Source organism: Electrona antarctica (assembly GCF_951216825.1).
Source record: "Electrona antarctica genome assembly, chromosome: 23".
NCBI classification, from domain to species: Eukaryota; Metazoa; Chordata; class Actinopteri; order Myctophiformes; family Myctophidae; genus Electrona; species Electrona antarctica.
In genome coordinates this window covers 13,199,924-13,220,362 of record NC_136804.1, presented here as the reverse complement: position 1 = coordinate 13,220,362, position 20,439 = coordinate 13,199,924, and the positions used below count along the sequence as shown (strand labels likewise).

The following is a 20,439-nucleotide window of genomic DNA, read 5'->3' as shown; positions in this document are numbered from 1 at the left end:
AAGTGTAATGCTTAATTGAGTCGTCCACTCACAGTTAACAGCCTTTGTATTGAGTTTGTGCTTGAAATGTACTGTTATTCTGCAAACTGTTAATAAATATTTCAATCAATCAATCAATCAAAAATTCTTCAATCTGTTAAATACATCAATCAATCAATCAATCAATCAATCAAAAAGCCTAGTAGTCAGTTTGTTGATTAGCCCACTTTTGCTGTAATAGTCTTTTTTCCATTACATTTATTTAATTGTATTATTTCCCCCCCGAGTAATAAAAGTCCTTAAATTGTCACTTATATCATCTCCCCCTCCAAATAAAATAAATAACGTGGGGACCGTCCCCGACCCACAGGTTGTGATTGAAGCACTTTAGCACTTCACTTCTTGACAACAAAAACAAAGCGTATTCTTCGTCGTACGACGGGGTCGCGCCCGAAAATAAGCGACGGGTTGTGGGCTTGTAGATCGGACTTATTTTTCGTCGAGCGACACCGTCGTACGAGGAAGTAGTGAATGGGGCGTTTTTAGCAGGAAATACGTGTGGGCAGGCAGTGGCTCGACTCCACTTTCTTTTTTCAAACAGACACGCACTTTAGGCACGTAAACCTACTACTATATGGTCCTCATCACAATGCTTTGAAACGAGCTTTATTAATAATTTATTGGCACATAATAAATCTGACGCCGCCATGGGCAGGAGGAGAGGCGCACCTGGTGGGTATGACGAGGACTTCACGTTTGTCAGTCCGGTTGTCAAGTACCTGCTGTTTGTTTTCAACCTGATCTTCTGGGTGAGTGTTTGAGCGAATGTATTTATCATCATCATCATCATCATCAGCGTAACCTTTATTTTATTTTGGATTCAGTTTTTACAGTTGAGAGGGGCAGCCCGTTCATTTTCAATGTAGTCGGGTAAACAACAAGGGAAGAATCCAAATAACAATACAGAACGCAATACTTTCATATAGGAAATTAAGCACATGTCATGAATCAAGAGACAGCTAAATATAATAGGCCTACTAGAAAAAAAATAAGCTGAATCAGATAAACTCAAAAAGTTTAATAAAGAGTTACAAATCTTACAATAATAAACGGAGGTTGTCTCTAGAGTTCTGGGTCCGTCTCCCTTCAACACAACGCAGAGAGAGACAGACTACACCGGTTACACTTTACGAGTGTTGGATTGGAAACCAACCATTGCCCTGAATTGACCCAAAGAAGCAAGTGTTGCACTGATTCTGGAGTTCATTACAAGCAGATGGAGCATTAGAGAATATCATGCTCAAAATGTATTTGATATGATGTAAATGTGTGTGAAGCTCTAGCCCTGAAACATGACTGCCATGATAATCGTCATGATGATTATCATGGCAGTCATGTTTCAGGGCTAGTGAAGCTCAAAAGCTGCAGAGAGAGCTGTTACTTGACATTGCTTGTAGCTATACAGGTTAATCATTTATTGGGGGTGGACTATTATAGACTCATTTAACCTAAACCTAAACTTTTCCCCAACCACTGGTACTAGTACCACTACTTGACTGAGCCCCCCTCGAGGTAGGCTACACAGAGGAGTCGCCTAAAAAAGGAGAATAAAGACAAAAGTGGAATGAAATATTAATATCACTACGTAGTAGTAGAACTAAGTAGTTATTCTGACCAAGCAATTGGTTGAAATAGGTTATCCAGCCGTGCTGAAATGAGCATGACAGCATACCTATAGGCTATAGCCTTAATAGAAGATTTGAGAACAATCACATTTGAAATATCAGTTGTGCTGATTAGATAGAGTTTTGTCAGAGCAGCAGCATTATTGGCTTAGGAATGGAACAAAAAGGGCTCCTGTATTTGAATTAATTAACATCAGTTATTATGGTGGTACTTTAATTGGAGAGCCAAATATTTTCTGAAGTGGTACTTCAGTTAAAAGGTTGGGAACCAATGGTTCCCAAAGATTATATATTTTTTGTAATTATTAGTATTACTATTAATTATTACGACTACTACTATACTATAATTTCAAGCTGTTGTTGTTGTTGTTGTTATTACTACTACTACCTATGTATGGTATGCAGCTAGATCTGCTTGACAAAAATAGTCATTACTTATTTGGAGAAAAGAGACACACAATCGCATAAGTGTATGCCTTTGTATTCATAAAATGAGCTACATTTATATCGCTGTTTTTTGTGTATGAGCTTGTAGATCTGCTATTTGTGAAAAATCATGGAATAATAAATAAATCAAATATTTTATTATTTATATTAAATATTAAATCATTGAATATTTAACTAAAATATGTGGTTCTGTGGGCTCCTCCCTGGAACTAAATATTTTGAGATGGGGGGGTCGGTGGCCAAATATAATTTTGTTGGGGGTCCTTGACAACATGGAAAAAGTTTGAGAACCATTGCTGTAGCCTACTTTATAGCAGACCGTTGTAACTGTGAGAAATGACCTCCCATATCTAACGCCACTCCCGGCACCATTCAGCAGGGGGGCATCATTTTTTCTCCAAAGGGGGCACTTTATTTTTCAAACCCCCCCCTATGTATAACAAATACTCGCCTATTAACACAGTGATGCGTTGAAATAAAAAAGGCTACAAGTAGGCTACAATTATGCAGCAGCACCAACAACAAACAAACAAATACAATTATGTTGAGCATTATAATGTCTTCTGCATAATTACCTTGTATTTCTGCCAACTATTCAATTAATTTGAACATTTATATATTTATAATAATCATGAAGAACTTTAACATTTGTAAAACATTAAAATATTGGTAGGGTACCTGCCAATCTGGACTGGAGGGGCAGAAAGTTCAATCGGGGTGGGCATTGCCCCCCAAAGCCCCCCTGTGAACCATATCATGCATTCTTCTTATTCCATTCTTTTAACCTCTCAAATGAACCATAATTTGGAGTGATCATAGGAGAAGATGTGAATTGTTTTCTCTGATGGGGAACATTAATTTTGATGTTAGGATAAGCCTGTAATTATAGGCAATAGTGTTATAATGTTTGAGGGGCTCCTATGCCCAGCTTTCCGGGTTTGTGTTAATACAAACATTGGCTCAGCAAATATGCAAATTGCAAAACAAAGTGTTGAACAGTAACTGCACCATGCACAGCTAAGCGGTAGGATTTCAAACTATGCAAAGGTCACAATAATTGTGTTTTCCTTGTGTCACTCACTCACATGACGGCAGATCCTAACCTCAGGAATTATAAGGAGATTTCCGAGTGTGATTCCAAACATTTTAGAGCAGATCTAAGCTTACTCAGTCTTTTGAGAGACTTTGAGAATTAAGCTGAGAAAAAAAATAGCCAACTGTAGAGAAGTTGATAACCTGTTGTGAATAATATTCACATGTTAATACTTTTTTTAGCTGTGTCTAAAAATGGTGAAACAAACAGGAAGTTAAATATTGCTGATGTTCCTGAAATAATGCCTAACAGACAACACACACTTTAACTCACACACAGCATTATCAGCAAAGTTAACATGCATAACATGTCATGTGAATTTTAACTTATCTTTGACTGTTTACTGTGTACAAATAACTATAGCTACACATTATTTCAAAGGAACATGTGAATGCAACGGTTAAAATGTAATTTATATAGCCTGTTATATATGACTGTTATATATGACAGATGCCAGGTTAATTTGTTGACCTGGCATTACGTTTCAATTAACAATGAACATATATATTTTCTAATATATTGTAATGTTTAGACTGATCTGATTTAAACTGAGTTCTTGGTTTACCTGTGATCCTAGATTACTGTCTCTCTGCATTTGATGTAAATTACAGTATATGTTTACCTTGCTTATTAGGTCTCTCTGGAAGAGTGTCTGCTAAATGCCTAAATTGTAATTGTAATTTATCACAAAACGTATCACTAGCTGGGAGCAACACTAAAACAAGCCTCTTTACTGTTGCGCAGAGTTCATGTACAAACTTGTAGATCTTTTTTCAGCGTGGAATGTGTTTCCTTGAGCTCGAGGCTACACATTCACAAGTCCTTACACAAGAACTGAAACCCCTGTCATTCTTCTCACCTCTCTCTCTCTCTCTCTCTCTCTCTCTCTCTCTCTCTCTCTCTCTCTCTCTCTGTGTGTGTGTGGCCGCCTGTATCATCATAACACACTTAATGGGATATTTCACTTTCAAACTTAATTAAATTGTCTGGTGTCATTTGACTCATTTTAACGCGTGTACTACTACAGGCTTTAGGTGTCATTTTAACGCGTGACAGTTTTTAAGTTGCTTGCTATTCAGTATTTAGATATTAGATTTCCTATATGTTGTACATAATGTCAGACTGTTAACCATGTTGGATTCATTGAACATATTAGACTCATATACATCCATATAACACTGATATTGACCTTCTAATGTGTGAGGGGGCCGTGTTATTTATTTATTTATTTTTTGTAAATGAGGAAAATAAAATACAATTAAAGTAATTGAAAAGACAACAGCCCCCTCACGCATTATAAGGCCAATATGAGTCACCAGAACCAAGGACGGGTGTTTTGGATTTGTATAGGAAGGGGGTGTGTCCGATTCGGATAAAATGAAGATAATCAAGCAACTTAAACTGTCTGGGTTGAAACACAAAAGTTAAATTGACCCCAACATGTTTGAAGCCTACATACTCTCACATCAGACTATTGACTCACTCAGTGGTGACTCATTCTCAGTGACTCAGTCTAAACATTATAAGAATACAAAATAATCTGTACATTGAAACTATACAAACCATAGGATGCCAGATGAACAATGAACCTTTCATCTGTCTACATAATATGCTAAATTACATTTAAACCTTTGCATAAGAGTGCATGGTCGTCAAGGCTGGGGTAAGTGCTACAGGCTTTTACCAAAGTGCTTCATAAGCTCCAAAAATCAAAACCCATTGGAATTGTGTACAAATGATGAAGACACACAGTTTGTACTTGTAGAAAGAAAGAGGTTTTGTTCCATGCTGTCAGTGTGAAAACCAACCCCTTAACACAGGGGACAAAACCAGCCTGGCATATACCTCCCTAAATGGTGCTCTCTGTGTGTTGCGTGTGTGCATGTGTGCGTGCGTGCAGCTGTGTGCGTGCATATTACTATACTTGTGAGGAACGAATGTCCCCACAAGTATAGTAGAATATGAGAAATAGAACGTTGTGAGGGGCAGGGCCAGTTTCCTGGTCACACGGAAAACAAAATCACACTTGTGTGAAGTGAGGGGCGCCTTCAATCTTTTGCTGTCACATGATGTCACTTAAAATAGGCTCAGCTTGTAGATCTGGAATTTTTTCGGCTATTCTGCTATTTTCAATCCATCCTACTCCTAACATTTTGAGGTCCTCACAAGTATAGTAATACACGCAGGTGAGTGCGTGCGCGAGCATGCGTCCGGTAACGTGATCCACCTGCGTTGGGGAGGAGTGCTGTGTATTGCTGCTAAGGTCTTTTATTCTTTGGAGATGAGCTGCTGGGTTTGGTGCTGAGGGGAATGAAAGAGTCTTTTTAGCTGAAAGTACCACATGGTGCATGGTAGAATGATCTCTGGAACATTGGTTCTCAAAGTGGGGCCCCAGGCAGGGGTCCTATGAGAGGTTCCAGGGGGTCCTCAGCAAAATTAGTTGATACAGCATCACAATCATTTTAACCACGTTATCCAGTTGGCTGTTCAAAACTAGCAGATGTACAAGCTCGCAGTGCGTCACTTTGTTCTATTATTTGCTTCTGGGGGTTCCTGGAACTAAATATTTTGAGATGGGGGGTCCGCGGCCTATTACATGTAATTTCGGAGGTCCGTGTCATGACATGAAAAAGTCAGAGCGCCACGGATATAGAAACATAGGTTTTTCAGAAAACATTTTTACAATCGTCCTTAATGTTAATGGGTAAAGAATGTTGTAGTTGGATATGCGTACACTACCCATACCCAGTACACAAACATACATTCTGGCTCTCATTTCTTGTCTTGGCAGTAGCTGTGTACCCTCGATTAATCTGAATCGGACAATGTTCACCTATGACAAGCCTACATGGACTTAAATTCTCAGTCGCCATGACTAATTTCAGTCTTTTGGATTCCTCAGAAGCATGTCTTCTGAAGCATGTTGCGCATGTAGCCGATCTACAAGCTTCTAATAAGCATATAAGCATACTTATTGGACCCGTTTCACATGTCCCCTCTCTCCACCTATTTCTTGTCTCTCTGCAGTAGTATTACTACAGTATCTAATAAACAAAACAATTCTCTAATATTGTGAACAACCTTCCGCCAGATGTGTCATGTTTGACCTCCGTCCCCTGAGAAGTTCTTAAAAGTTTGCTCTAATTTGCTCATCATGAGGCACTATTGCGTGGAACTCGCACACATTGTTCTGCTTTACGTTGAGAAACACGGGAAATGACAAATGATGTCACCCAGGCGTGACAAGTAGGAACACAGTTATTTTAGCACTGCAGTCATAGCATGAAGTGTTACCCAAGACAGAAAAAAAGAGACTGACTAACTGGTCTACAAGCTAAAACGTGTCGCATCGCGTTGTGAGCTTGTAGATCTGTTTAAAAAAAAGTCTATAGGGTTTAATTGCTTTGGGCTTGTTTTCGTAGACCTGGCTGCTTGTTTCTCTCGCAAAACCTGGTAACACTGATGGCTAGTACAAGTCTATGTTTGGGCCACACAAGTCTTGATCAGAACAAAGTTCTTCTGATAACTATTCTATGCTTGGGCCACACAGCTCTTCTCTTCATCAGAACAAAGTTCTGATAACTATTCTAACTGTTCTTCTCCTCCTGTCCTCTCTAGATGATCTCCATGGTGATGCTGGCCATCGGCGTGTATGCTCGCATGATGAAACATGCAGGTAGGCCTTGATAGATCTGATACATATGTATTCCATATCTATCTATTTTTTTTTGTCCCTGGCACTGCACAAAATATATATTTTCAGATGAGTCCACAGCCAACTTCATATAGGCCTACTGTTAACATTTGAGTAGTTAGCATAGCATCTATTACATTTGGGGGTCCTTGACAAGAAAACGTTTGAGAACCACTGTACAATGTGACAGTGCCCTCAGTACTAGTATTAATGAATATATACGGTGTAGCGTCACTATCCATATTTCATACTTTGGCTATTCAAAAACAGCAGATACACAAGATATTTTTAAAGCCAACATTTTTAACTCAAATCGCTTCACTTTAGATTTTAGATTTAAGCGTTAGAGATAATTCTGTCCAGCAGAGCAGTGCCTGGCAGGGCGTTCGGGAGAACTCACTAACGCTCTGGACCAGGACTATATCGGGTGGAAACCGCATACCTGTCTACCTCATACCTCTGTCCAAAACTGTTATTTTTCAGAATTCAAATTCAAAAACGGCAAAAGGAGCAGATCCACAAGCTCAAAACGAAAACGATTCGCAATGCGCTTCAAACGTGTGCACGCTGCTACCTGCTACTTTTGTAGCTTTTGTGTGACGCTGTAGTGTGATCAAGTACGGCGTTAATTTAGGAAAAATGTCTGCCCGACAGCAATATAGCAATTTAGGTTTTTCAGGAAACAGATTTAGAAGAACATTTTGGAATCGATTTAATGTTAATTAATTAATTGTGTGTGTGTGTGTGTGTGTGTGTGTGTGTGTGTGTGTGTGTGTGTGTGTGTGTGTGTGTGTGTGTGTGTGTGTGTGTGTGTGTGTGTGTGTGTGTGTGTGTGTGTGTGTGTGTGTGTGTGTGTGTGTGTGTGTGTGTCTGTGTCTGTGTCTGTCTGTCTGTCTGTCTGTCTGTCTGTCTGTCTGTCTGTCTGTCTGTCTGTCTGTCTGTCTGTCTGTCTGTCTGTCTGTCTGTCTGTCTGTCTGTCTGTCTGTCTGTCTGTGTGTGTGTGTGTGTGTGTGTGTCTCTCTCTCTCTCTCTCTCTCTCTCTCTCTCTCTCTCTCTCTCTCTCTCTCTCTCTCTCTCTCTCTCTCTCTCTCTCTCTCTCTCTCTCTCTCTCTCTCTCTCTCTCTCTCTCTCTCTCTCTCTCTCTCTCTCAGAAGCAGCCATGGCCTGTCTGTCGGTGGACCCTGCCATCATCCTCCTGGTGGTGGGCGTCCTCATGTTCTTCATCACCTTCTGTGGCTGTGTGGGCTCCTTACGAGAGAACATCTGTCTCCTTCAGACGGTAGGTATCTTCTCTGTGTGGGCTCCTCCTCCATGGGCTCTTTTCAGGCTGTTTCACAAATCGCAGACTAGGATTTAGCCTAACAACATTTTTCAGTCATGAATCTTTATTTTGCTTTCATCCATGAGTGACAAAAAAAAGGCTAGGGACTGTCATGTTTGTTTGTGTAGCCGAGGTGCTCTTGTTAAATGAATGACATAAAAAACAAGAAAATGCCATGGGCAATTTACTGAGGTGGTGGTCTTGGCGAGGCAAGGCTACTTACTCTCAGTCAGGGGAGAAAAGAAGGAAAGAAATTACATTATTGTTCTTGTATGTATATTATTTATGCTTTGTTTCCTAGTATAATGTGCTTCACTGTCTGTTTTGATGTTTTGTGTGGGGACTGCGGATATAAACTAGCGTCTTTGCTAAATCTGGTGTATTTATGTTGCATTATATGTAATGTCCATTAATATGGACATTACAGATTAATATATTCTTATCGGAATAAAACAATAAAGTAAAAGAAAATGCTGACGTGTTTCGGCCAAGTGATCTTCGTCAGCGTAGGAGACGAAGGCAGAATAACGAAGGTGTAGTGGAAAAAAGAAAAGAAAAATGCTTTATAATGATGTTATGATAATGCTTAGGGTAAACTGACCTGTGGTTTCCTAAATATGTGATCTAATTTTTTTTACATTCACTTTAACAAGCCCACTTTGCCCTTTTCCATAAGTACAGTGGGCTTATTAGCAAATCTCTTCTAGCAAATACATTACCTCACAATCTCACATTTAGGTAACCACAGGTCGGGTTACCCTAAGCATTTTCATAACATCATTATAAAACAGTTTTTCCCCACGACATTAACCTAAATTGGCTCTTTTTCCCCTTTGCTATAAAGTAAACAATGTCATTCAGGGGTGCCGTGGATGCAAAAAAAAGGTTATTTCCAGGAATGACCTGAGCCCAAATAGTTTTGAGAACAGAATGACCTGACAATGTTTTTCTCTCTTTCTTTCTTCATCTCAGTTCTGTATCTTCCTCACAGTGATCTTCTTGATGCAGCTGACCGCCGGTGTCCTGGGCTTCATCTTCTCTGATAAGGTAGAAGGCATAACCACACCATGCACTAGAGTCACTGATCTAGGATATCAAGCCTATGATCTATGACAGGGGTTCTCAACCCGTGGGTCGCGACCCCTCGGGGGGTCGCCAAATTATTTTAGGGGGTCCTCAAATTATTTTCAAAAAAAAAAAAAAAAAAATGTTTTTTTTAAAAATAGCAGACCTACAAGCTCGTAGCGCGCCACTCGGTGGCGCGCTATGAGCTTGTAGATCTGCTATTTTTAAATAGCTAAATTATAACAATGCTTAAAACACCAAAAGGGGTTCCCGCCCAAAATGGTTTAAGGTTATTGTAGCAGTCAATTTATATTGGGGGTCGGGAGGGGGCGGGGCGGGGGTCCCGAGACGTTGCCAAAGCATTTTCGGGGGTCCCCGGCCAAAAACGTTGAGAACCCCTGCACTAGAGTCACTGATCTATGATATCAAGCCTATGATCTATGATAACGAGCCCCAAAAGCAGGGACGGATTAACCCCCATGAGGGCCCCTGGGCCGGTAATATTTGCAGGGCCCCCATAGTGCGCGTGCGCGCGACTTTTTCGAGTTTTTATCATCTTTTTAACCTAAATTTAACAAAATCAATGGCCAAATGGAGGGCCCCAGGAGCCCTTTTCAAGGCGTCAACCATAGGTTGAACCATAGGCCCCTGGGCCACGGCCCCACTGGCCCAATGGCTAATTTGTCCCTGCCCAAAAGTAGTGACTATAAGGCTACATGAGTGCTTTAAAACTATATGCAATGGTTAATTGTAAATGGCAGATCTACAAGCTCACAAAGTGTTGCATCTGATGCTTTGTGTGAGCTTGTAGATCAGCTATTTTCAACAAAATAAAAAATCTTATTTTGGAATCATTTTAACAGCAACAATCTTGTATTGGGGCTCTCCCTGGCACAAAGTATTTTCAGATGGGGGTCTGCGGACAAATTAATCTGGGGGGGGGGGGGGCGGGGGGGTCCTTGATGTGAACATGTTGGAGAAACACTGGTTTAAACATAGCAGTAGTCGTAAAGTAGTAGTCAACATTACACAGCAAGCCCAAATCTACAGCAACTACACTTTAGGAGTCAAGCCCAACACAACCTGCAACCACCAATATTTACAAGCAACTTTACAGAAAAACAAGCCCAAAGTCACTGATAATTATTAATTATATATTAGCAGACTTGGCAACACTGTCACTGACGCCTTGTTTAGACATACATTTCATACATTTTGAGAAGATCCTTCACATTTTGTACCTAGTAATAGTAATTGAGAGAGGTGAGATACTGACCACAGTAATTATTGAATATAAAAACCTTTGAGATCCAAACGTGCTGTCCTAGTAATGTATGTATGCATGTTATGTTGCATACATATTAGTTATTTTGAATGATCATTGTAATGCAAACGTGAAACTGTTGGAATAATATGACAATTTTGAAATCTAGGAGAATGCCAATAATATACCACATCTACTCGTCATCAACGGATTGGCGGCTGTAATTTAGATGGTATCATTTTAGATTTTAGCTGTATATCACGCCTGTCGGGTGGAAACCTCATACTGTATGTCCAAAACTGTTACTTTTCAGGATTCAAATTCAAAAGTAGCAAAAGTAGAAGATCTACAAGCTCAAACCGCGTTGCTTCGCGACATGTTTTTAGCTTGCATATCTGCTACTTTTGATGCTTGTGTGTGATGCTGTAAATATAAATATGAGTAGGTGTGTTAATTCACAAACAAGCACATAGTTAAACTGGAAAAAGTGCCCTTCTGGGCACAGGTCTCCACCAGGAGGATAGGAGTGTGTGTGATGTTTAGGAGTAATATAAACATGTTTGTTTGTTTTTTGCAACAATTTTCTTCATTGTGTTGAGGAAATGCAGAGTCAGATCACTCATAGCATCTCTGAGGATGGAATTCTGGATGAGCAGGACATGTGCAGCATTTTGTACAAAACGGGCCACTCCTGAAGACTTTGGAAGGCAATCTTAGCCAATCAGTGTAGAATCTGAGAAATCAAACAGACTCGTCTTGATCACATGACTACAGAGATCATGTATACCGATTTGGATGAAATCTGTGCGACTAATATAAACAATGTGTGTTTTAAGTATATAGTGCTAACCATTTCACTAAGTATTGAGGGTCCAAGACAAGTCATACATGGGCAACTGGCGGCCCTCAGGTTAATATCCGAACATTGATATGATGATTTCAGCTAATAGTATTAAAATGTTAGTATTGTTTTTGTTCTATGTATTTACCAGTAGTTCATAAAGTTAACTAACTAAATGCATTTGAAATGAAATATGTCAGGATTCCAATTCAAAAATAGCACATTTTGAGCTTGTAGATCAGCTATTTTTGCTACAACAGTAATCTATAATTTCTTCCCTTACAAGTCTCTAGGTGTAAATAGGATAGGCATAATGCCTATCCTAAATGCAAAGTTATGATGATCAAATGAAATGAATGAAGTCAATGTTCATTCTATGACCAAAATAAACTAAACTGATATGCAGGGAGTGTGGAAATATAGTGGCCCTCTCCATTGTCAAAGTTGCCCACCCCTGGTCTAAGTGGTTAACTGGACGTTTTAAGATGGGATTTACTCAACCTCGAATATTCAAATGCTACAGCTTGAACCCACATTTTAGTAAATTGTCTCACGTTAAACATGGGGAAAGAAGGAGGACACAATGATAAGTTTAAAAACTTTTAATTGCAGTCAATAGACATGATTATTGCTGAACATCGTGATAAAGTGATGAGGAAGTCAGATGTTGGCGGCCGCTCATCATGATTTCATTCACTTCTCAACGTCTTCTGGCGTCTCCTTCTGGGCCTCCTCTGCCTCAAGCCAGGCCTCATGCGAGAGCTCCATCCATAACGCCTTCTCGACCCCATTTGGGGTCTCACTCAACTCCTCCACGACCTCCAGCCAGGCCTCCATCCAGGCCTCTATCCAGGCCTCTTTCCAGGACGCCGAATTCTCAGCCTTCGCCGCCGCCTTCTCGATCTCCTCCACGTCAATATTGAAGTGCGTATTCCAGCCCGCCATCCAGGCCTCCTTCCAGGCCACGTTGGGCCTGGCGTCTTCTGGCGTCTCCTTCTGGGCCTTCTCGGCTTCCTCTGCCTCAATCCAGGCCCCATGCAAGAGCTCCATCGAGAACGCCTTCTCGACCCCATTTGGGGTCTCACTAATGGCCTCCATCCAGGCCTCCATCCAGGCCTCCTTCCAGGCCTCCTTCCAGGCCGCCGAATTCTCAGCCTTCTCCGCCGTCGCCGCCGCCTTCTCGGCCGCATTCACGGTCTCCTCCAAGGCCCTATTCCAGAAGGTATTCCAGACCGCTATCCAGGCCTCCTTCCAGGCCATGTTGGGCCCAGCACTCATGTCATCAACCATGGTCTTGTTGGTCCCAGCACTCATGTCATCAACCATGGTCTTGTTGGTCCCAGCACTCATGTCATCAACCATGGTCTTGTTGGTCCCAGCACTCATGTCATCAACCATGGTCTTGTTGTTGGTCCCAGCACTCATGTCATCAACCATGGTCGTGTTGGTCCCAGCACTCATGTCATCAACCATGGTCGTGTTGGTCCCAGCACTCATGTCATCAACCATGGTCTTGTTGGTCCCAGCACTCATGTCATCAGCCATAGTCTTGTTGAATGGAATCCTGTTGGCACAAGACATGGAGTTAATACAGCTAAAGTAATGACTTTTTTTTATAAACAGGGGAATAGACAAATTAAGTTAGAGCCATCCAATATTTGCCCCCTTCGAGGGCACCGGTCCAGGAGATAATTTCCCATTCATTTTTCCGTAGACATTTCAAAAATTTAAAAACCTTTAAGCCCCAGACACAACAACTAAGCTGGTTTATCTTGACAAACAAAGGGCAGGGTACAACACTGGTTTGTTTTAATTTCCAATTACTTATTCGACAAGCTTTTCCAAAACCCAACACTTAGAAAAAGAATCACCTGCACATAATTTCTTGACAGAAAGAAGCTGATAACATGTCTACGGTGGATTTGCAGTTTGGAACATTCAAGCTTTGCCTACAGCTGCAATGTTGGTGAGGTTAACGTTGTTTAACACAAGCAGATGGGAAATGCAATTTGGATCAATGGGATGTCAATGGAGGGTATTGAAACTCTAGATTCATCCCATTATTTAAACAAAAAAAACGAAGTGTTTCAATGCGGCTACTGCACAAGCAACAGGGTTCAAATCTGGGGTACAAGAGGAAAGTGCATAGCGTAGCAGCTTTAAGGCTCTGTTAATTTAGTGTGTAGCACAGAGGTGCAAAAACTACCAAGGACCCCAAAATGTACAAATAGACCAATAAACCGAAATGAACAAATGGGTCCATTTGGAACCCCCTCAAAGAACCATCAGGGTACCTGGAGTGAGAAAACGTGCACCATATCAGCACCCTGAGGCCTCAGTCACACATATCAAATACCGATCAAACGTTTGGTCTGGTTTTTTTAGGCCACCACAATGCGTTTCCAATGGGAGTCCCATGTTTTGACCAGCATTGAGGTGGCCTAAAAAAGAAAGAAAAAATGTGTGAATGAGGCCTGACTGACCAGAATGGAACAGAGACTCTATAATTGGCAACTTTGGCCAGACATGTGAAGGAAGAGAAGCAATTTAATTATGGCTGCTTTGCCCATTCTTAGAATTAAAGCTTAGGACAACTTTAGTTTTTTCAACCAAGGTTCTTATTTTAGGTTGTTAGTAGCCGCAATTTGCAACTCTAGATTTCTTTATAATGGGATGAATCTAGAGTTGCAATACCCTCCATTGACTCCCCACTCATCCAATTTGGTTTGCGATCTGCTTGTCCAAGCTTGAATTATCCTCTTTCAATCTGCCGAGCTTGTTTTTCATAGAAATCCACCGTAGACATGTTATGAGCTACTTTGTCAAGAAATTCTGTGCAGGTGATTATTTTTCTAAGTGCTGGAGTTTGGAAGCACAGTCAGTCACTGAACAGCCCTGCGGTCGAATTTGAACATAATGCAGGAGGCAGCAGCACGGCCCGTTAACAAAAACGAGTGCTTCCAAACTGCAACACCTGCAGAGGATGTCTTGACAGAAAGTAGCTCATAACATCTCTACGGTGGATTTTTATGAAAAACAAGCTCGGCAGATTGAAAAAGGATAATTCAAGCTTGGACTACAGCTGCAATGTTGGTGAGGTTAACGTTGTTTAACACAAGCAGATCACAAACCAAATTGGATGAGTGGGGAGTCAATGGAGGGTATTGCAACTCTAGATTCATCCAATCCAATATTTACTATAGTCCTACTAGACCCCAGAAAATTACACCTGGCCACAAAAGATCACATGATCTATTGAATGTCACATTTAGTAGATCCCATGATCTTATGTGGCCAGATATAATTTCCTGGGGTCTAGTAGGACTATAGTAAATAATACTGAAATCGCTGTAAAACTTTGTAAAAATAAACATGTATTTAGCCCCATGTTTGAATGCCTCCACCACAAAAATAGCTAAAATTTCTAAAATGAAATGAAAATTTTACTTTCTAAAACAATTTAGTATTAAAATGCACATTGGAAACAAACCAATTTAAAGCTCTTTACCTGGGGCAAGAAGACCAGCAAGAACAAAAGTGCCGAACATGGCTGCCACTGAGGAAGAAGTGAGTGTCTGACTGGCCCTCAGCAGAGGTTCTGAGGAAGAAGTGAGTGTCTGACTGGCCCTCAGCAGAGGTTCTGAGGAAGAAGTGAGTGTCTGACTGGCCCTCAGCAGAGGTTTTGAAGAAGTGAGTGTCTGACTGGCCGTCAGCAGAGGTTTTGAGGCTTGCTGCTGGTCCCACACAGCTGTTCATGATCAGCACTAATGAGTGGAAGAGTTGCTCACCTCACATGACTGTCTGTCATTGGATGGGAAAGTTTGGACACCCTGTGTCAGACTTCTGATTGGTCCCTGACTGACTAACCAGCAGGCTCTTTCTGACTTATCCCGCCCTGGTTCCGCCTATATGAGTACTTTTACTTTTAGTACTTTAAGTACATTTTGATACCGATACTTTTGTACTTTTACTCAAGTACATTTTAAATTCCGTACTTTTACTTGTAACGGAGTAGTTCTATTTTTAGTAGTTTACTAGTTCTAATTTGTCCAGATTTTCATGTGTATGAGGTGACAGTACTTCATTAGACACCCTGGAGTCGTTTTTATGTGCAACTAGAAAAAGTGCCCTTCTGGGCACAGGTCTCCACCAGGAGGATAGGACTGTGTGAGATGTTTGGCAAAATGTTTAGGAGTAATATAAACATGTTTGCCTTTGATGGCAATTGGATGATTTGAGGCATTTTGTTCCAAAATTGTGTTTTGCAAAAATCAACCTGTTGGTGGCGCTATAACAGGCCAATGTGAAAAGGGTGGGATATATTCCTCAGCCTAGTAAGAAAATGTGTGAAAGATGCGTAAATTGCATGCTGTGTTCATGATTTGAGGCTTTTGTTCAAAACGGGGCAATCTTGCAAACTGTGAAAGCCAATTATAGCCAATTAGGATGGAATATGAAATATGGGACAGATCCGACTTGAGCACATGACCATAGAGATACTGTGTAACGATTTGTGAGATTTTTGGACAGAATCTGGAGGAGTAATATCAAAAAATGTGTTTTACAAAAGTCGGCCTCCTGGTGGCGCTATAAAAGGCAGATGCGGAAAATGCAGGTCAAAGGTTTGTCCTTGGCCTCTAGGGAGTGTGCATGCAACGTTTCACGCAGATCGGTGCAGTTTTAGGTAAAAAATGTGAAAAGCTGCCTCATAGTGGCGCTATAATAGGCCGTTCTGGAAAATGCGGGACAGAGGTTCATCGTTGGCATCCAGGGAGTGTGTGTGCAAAGTTTGGCATCGACCGGGTTAACGGTGCCGGAGATTAGCTGGTAACAGACGGACGGAAGGACACACACACGGACGGACACACACACACACACACACACACACAAGGACGGAGTGCAAAACATATTCTCTCCCCATGCCTTCGGCCTGGTGGAGACAAATATGGACATACCGGTTTCTGCCTCACAACAGCGATTTATACAACGATTTCTAGTTTGATGTGACCTAGACATGACCAGCATTATAACTACAGTAGCATACATACAGTTACTAGTGTATACTGTATAATGGTGTTTAGTTTATTCTCGTATTGTGCACACAGGCACGGAACAGAGTGACGGAGCTCATCAACGATTCCATCATCCATTACAGGGACGACATTGATCTGCAAAACCTCATCGATTACGGACAGAAAGAGGTGACTCTCCTCCCAAAATGTCAAGCAATTCCTTTTTTAATTGATGTCATGATGATTCATTTGGAATTTCACCTGGTACTGAATGCATAATTCATAATCTTGCCTTAACCGATCAGTTTATTGATCTATTTTCAAACAGTCTCTATCTAACACTTGAATGTCTTTGTGTGTGGCAGTTTGGTTGCTGTGGTGGGGTGGCCTACACTGACTGGTCCCAGAATATCTACTTCAACTGCACCCCCGAAAACCCTAGTAGAGAACGCTGCTCTGTTCCTTTCTCCTGTTGTCACATCTCCTCAGAAAGGGTGAGCCTGTAGATCTGCTACTTTTGCTATTTAAAAAAAGATTTGCATCCTGAAAAGTAACAGTTTTGGACATATGAGGTTTCCAACCTGATTTAGCTACTTCTGAAGTCCAGTGCACACCAAAGGATTTGTGACACAACTCGTTGCGACTTGCAGTCAGTTTAATGGTAAATGGTGCATTTGCATAGCGCTTTTATCCAAAGCTCTTTACATAGATTGTGCATTACATTCACCCCTTCTCACACACATTCATACACCGATGGCAGAGGAAACCATGCAAGGCACCGACCTGCAGTATCGGGAGAAGTTAGGGGTTCAGATTCTTCTTCTTCTTCTTCTTCAGAAATACCACACTGTCGTGTCAGTCAAAGGTCTCAAGCATTGAACGTCACTGTACCAAAGCCCGCCCATATTGCATACCGTGTCCCGATTGGCCACACCAGTTCTCTGGTGTAGGAAATGGGCGTACAATTGAGCCTCTCCAGACCGTAATCCGCCGGCAGGCAATTTTTTTTTTGCCAACGGCTGATTCGGTCTGGCTTATTAGCCAGGCTACCCCTGAGCCACTGCCGCCCCTAGTTTACATGCAGCGGTCTGAACCAACTGACCCGTTGGCAGCTCAGTGCCGTTTGGGGGATTCTGTCACAAAGTTGATCACGCCTTTGCGAGCATTTCCGCCATAACTGTGTCCTCTGTGACATCTTCAAAACACTGTTAAAGACTCACCAAACGAGCTTCCACATACTTCCTTTTTGGTTACAGCTCTGTGTGCTGAGACATCTCCCTTATTCTCAGTCAGTTTGTTTTCTTCGACTCTAGTTTTATTCTGTACATGTAGTTAGATGACTGTTTTGTTTATTTTCTCATCTACATTGTGTGTGTGTGTGTGTGTGTGTGTGCGCTTGTGCGTGTGTGTACGCGTGCAGGAGGTCATCAACACCATGTGCGGTCATGACACGCAGGACATGGAATACATGGAGGCTGGAAACCACATCCACACCAACGGCTGCATAGACAAGCTGGTCAACTGGATCCACAGCAACCTGTTCCTGCTGGGAGGCGTGGCTCTGGGACTGGCCATACCACAGGTATGTACTATGTTCCGTCAAATAATACTGTCCTTAATACCTTCCCCCACGTCAGCTCAGTGGCTTCGTGGTTGGAGTGTCCGTCCTGAGACTGGGAGGTCGGGGGTTCAAGCCCCGGTCTAGTCATACCCAAGGCCAAAATGGCAAGACATACTATCAACTTCCCGTATCTGGGACCCAATGCCCGCTTGTTACTCAGCATCAAGGGTTTGATTGGGGGTTCCTGTGACATACTAGAGTCATGTCCCGGGGGTGTACTTGTACATCAAGCTGCCTCAGGCTACAGAAACAGGAGATAGGCTCCTCACATGGACCACATTGGGAACTACATGCCCAAGACAATAGACAAGACAATAATAACCATAAAAATCACAATATTCATAAAACTCACAATCTAAAAATGTGTTCTTCTCTCTTCAGCTGGTGGGGATTCTCCTGTCTCAGATGCTGATCAATCAGATCAAAGACCAAATCGAGCTCCAGAACTACAACGTCAAACATCGCTCTGATCCGTTGAGCTGACCAGACTCTGCATGGTATCAATACCTTCTGCAGAGTGTGGAGACGACGGGCATCAAGACCAATTCTCAAAAAAGTACAAGTCCAACTCCAAAGATGTGCCTTGCAACTCTACTTCCAACATTTACTTTCTACACTAACACAGTCAAGTCCAACGCATTCTCACTCACAAGACGGCAAACAGGTGACTGGAAGGCGGTGCTGAAACGGCACGTGTTGACTATAGGGGGCACATGAGTTATGATTCTGTCTATTATCGGGACATTAACTTGAATGGGGCTGAGTCAAATGAAGCAGACTTCGCAGCGCCTGTCACGACGACTCGCTCGGCAGTGCCTCTCGTAGCTCAAGTCCGCTTTAGATGGCACGTCTCTGTCGTTTTAACAGTTTTTTAGCTGACCCTTTACATCTTGGGTTTGAGAACAGCACTTCTGCATTCCTGCAGTGTGCTAGTGCCCGGGACGGCACCAGATGACTGGAAGGGAACCTCCTTCCACGTTCGGTCACATTTGTCCCAAGAAGTCACTATAGGCCGTTTGGGGAGTGAGAGTGTGTCGTAAAATCCACTGTTCATTTAAGGTTGTATAAAGGGATATTTTCTGGTCAAGCAAAATGTTTAATCTCTATATTGTGATAATAATTATTGCCACTGAGTGTTTGTTCAGTGTAACAAGGGTCTCCCTGTCTCTTCTATAGTAAACAGAAAACACCTTTTCAGGAAGAGAGAACCCCAGAACATGTTTATTCCATTGTACAGTGTTCCAGTTTCAATTTTGTCTGCTAATGTTTTTTGTTTCACTTCTTTATCTTGTATCCTGTACGAGTTCTCTCTCAATTGGTATCTTGACATGAACATTTATTTTCAGTTTATTAAATAGCTGTAAAGATGGGGAGACCCCTGTTACTGAACAAACACTACTACAGCAATGATTACTATCAGAATATAGAGTTATTTGCCTATACATTGTTATACCTTTTTCGGTTTCAATCCGGGAGACACCCCTCTTGTGTCTCATTAGTTGTTGCTATTTCAGAAAACTTAGGATAGGTTTTAGAAGGAGTTCTTACACATGTTCCACAGGTCTAAATGGTTCAACACTGTTACTGAACAAACACACTATAGCAACGTTTACTATCAGAATACGGAGCTATTGAATATTCATTTTAACAAAGAAAATATATATTTGTTATACTGTATAACAGTACTTGAACACAATCAATACATATGTCATCAATGAATGACCAAGTGTATGCCATAGTCTGGCCAAATGCAAGCCATGCCATCTTGTTATTTTAGAGTCTACAACTTGTAAGGGTCATAGGAGCTACACTATGGATTATACTGTGTACATTGACTTCTAGCACCATCTGCTGGACACAGACTTGTTCCGAAGAGGCAGTTTTCATCCTGAACCGTTTCTGCCAGGTTTTATTGTGCACGCAACCAGGATAAAGTAAACCCAAATATCTTTTTTTATTACGTTTTATACTTTTTGAAATATTTAACTTTTTATACTGGAAGTCAATGGAGAGGCAAATAACTCCATTGGAAGTCGATATGTCACAATCAATACCATGTCAGAGACGCACCTGGAAGAACCTTTCTTTTCTTTTTGCCTTCATCGAACACAATGTCAGTCAGAAATACTGATGCTGTAAATCGTAGCTTCATCTCTGTCAGATTTTGTGTAAATGCTTTTAAGTTTAATATATATATATAAAAGTATACTGTTTGTTTTTGTGTGTTCAATGTTTATACTTCACAATGTTCACATTTCTCACTTTGTACCAGTGATGGAAGACATACTCACAGGTGTTACTTAAGTAAAAGTATCTATTTCTTATTGTAGCAAAAGTCTGGTATTCAGGTCAGACCCAGTGGTCCTAAAGTTCAATGCTGGAATACTTTGGCCTTTTTTGAAGGCAAAATTCCAAGA

The 20,439-nt window shown here is 41.3% G+C and overlaps 2 protein-coding genes across 2 annotated transcripts; one reads left to right on the top strand and one right to left on the bottom strand.

The window, feature by feature from the left end:
* The first annotated feature begins 557 nt into the window (after positions 1–557).
* tspan33a (tetraspanin 33a) lies at positions 558–20,220 on the top strand. Its single transcript, XM_079493904.1, has 8 exons — positions 558–788; positions 6,823–6,880; positions 8,050–8,177; positions 9,192–9,266; positions 16,495–16,590; positions 16,767–16,895; positions 17,822–17,983; positions 18,404–20,220. Exons 1-8 carry the CDS (start codon positions 687–689, stop codon positions 18,503–18,505), a joined length of 852 nt encoding a protein of 283 aa, XP_079350030.1. The 5' UTR covers positions 558–686; the 3' UTR covers positions 18,506–20,220.
* On the bottom strand, positions 11,977–15,160 carry LOC306916145 (uncharacterized protein). Its single transcript, XM_079493903.1, has 2 exons — positions 14,898–15,160; positions 11,977–12,953 (listed from the first exon to the last, which is right to left on the bottom strand). The coding sequence occupies exons 1-2, from the start codon at positions 15,143–15,145 to the stop codon at positions 12,083–12,085; spliced, it is 1,119 nt and encodes a 372-aa protein (XP_079350029.1). The 5' UTR covers positions 15,146–15,160; the 3' UTR covers positions 11,977–12,082.
* Positions 20,221–20,439: the final 219 nt, after the last annotated feature.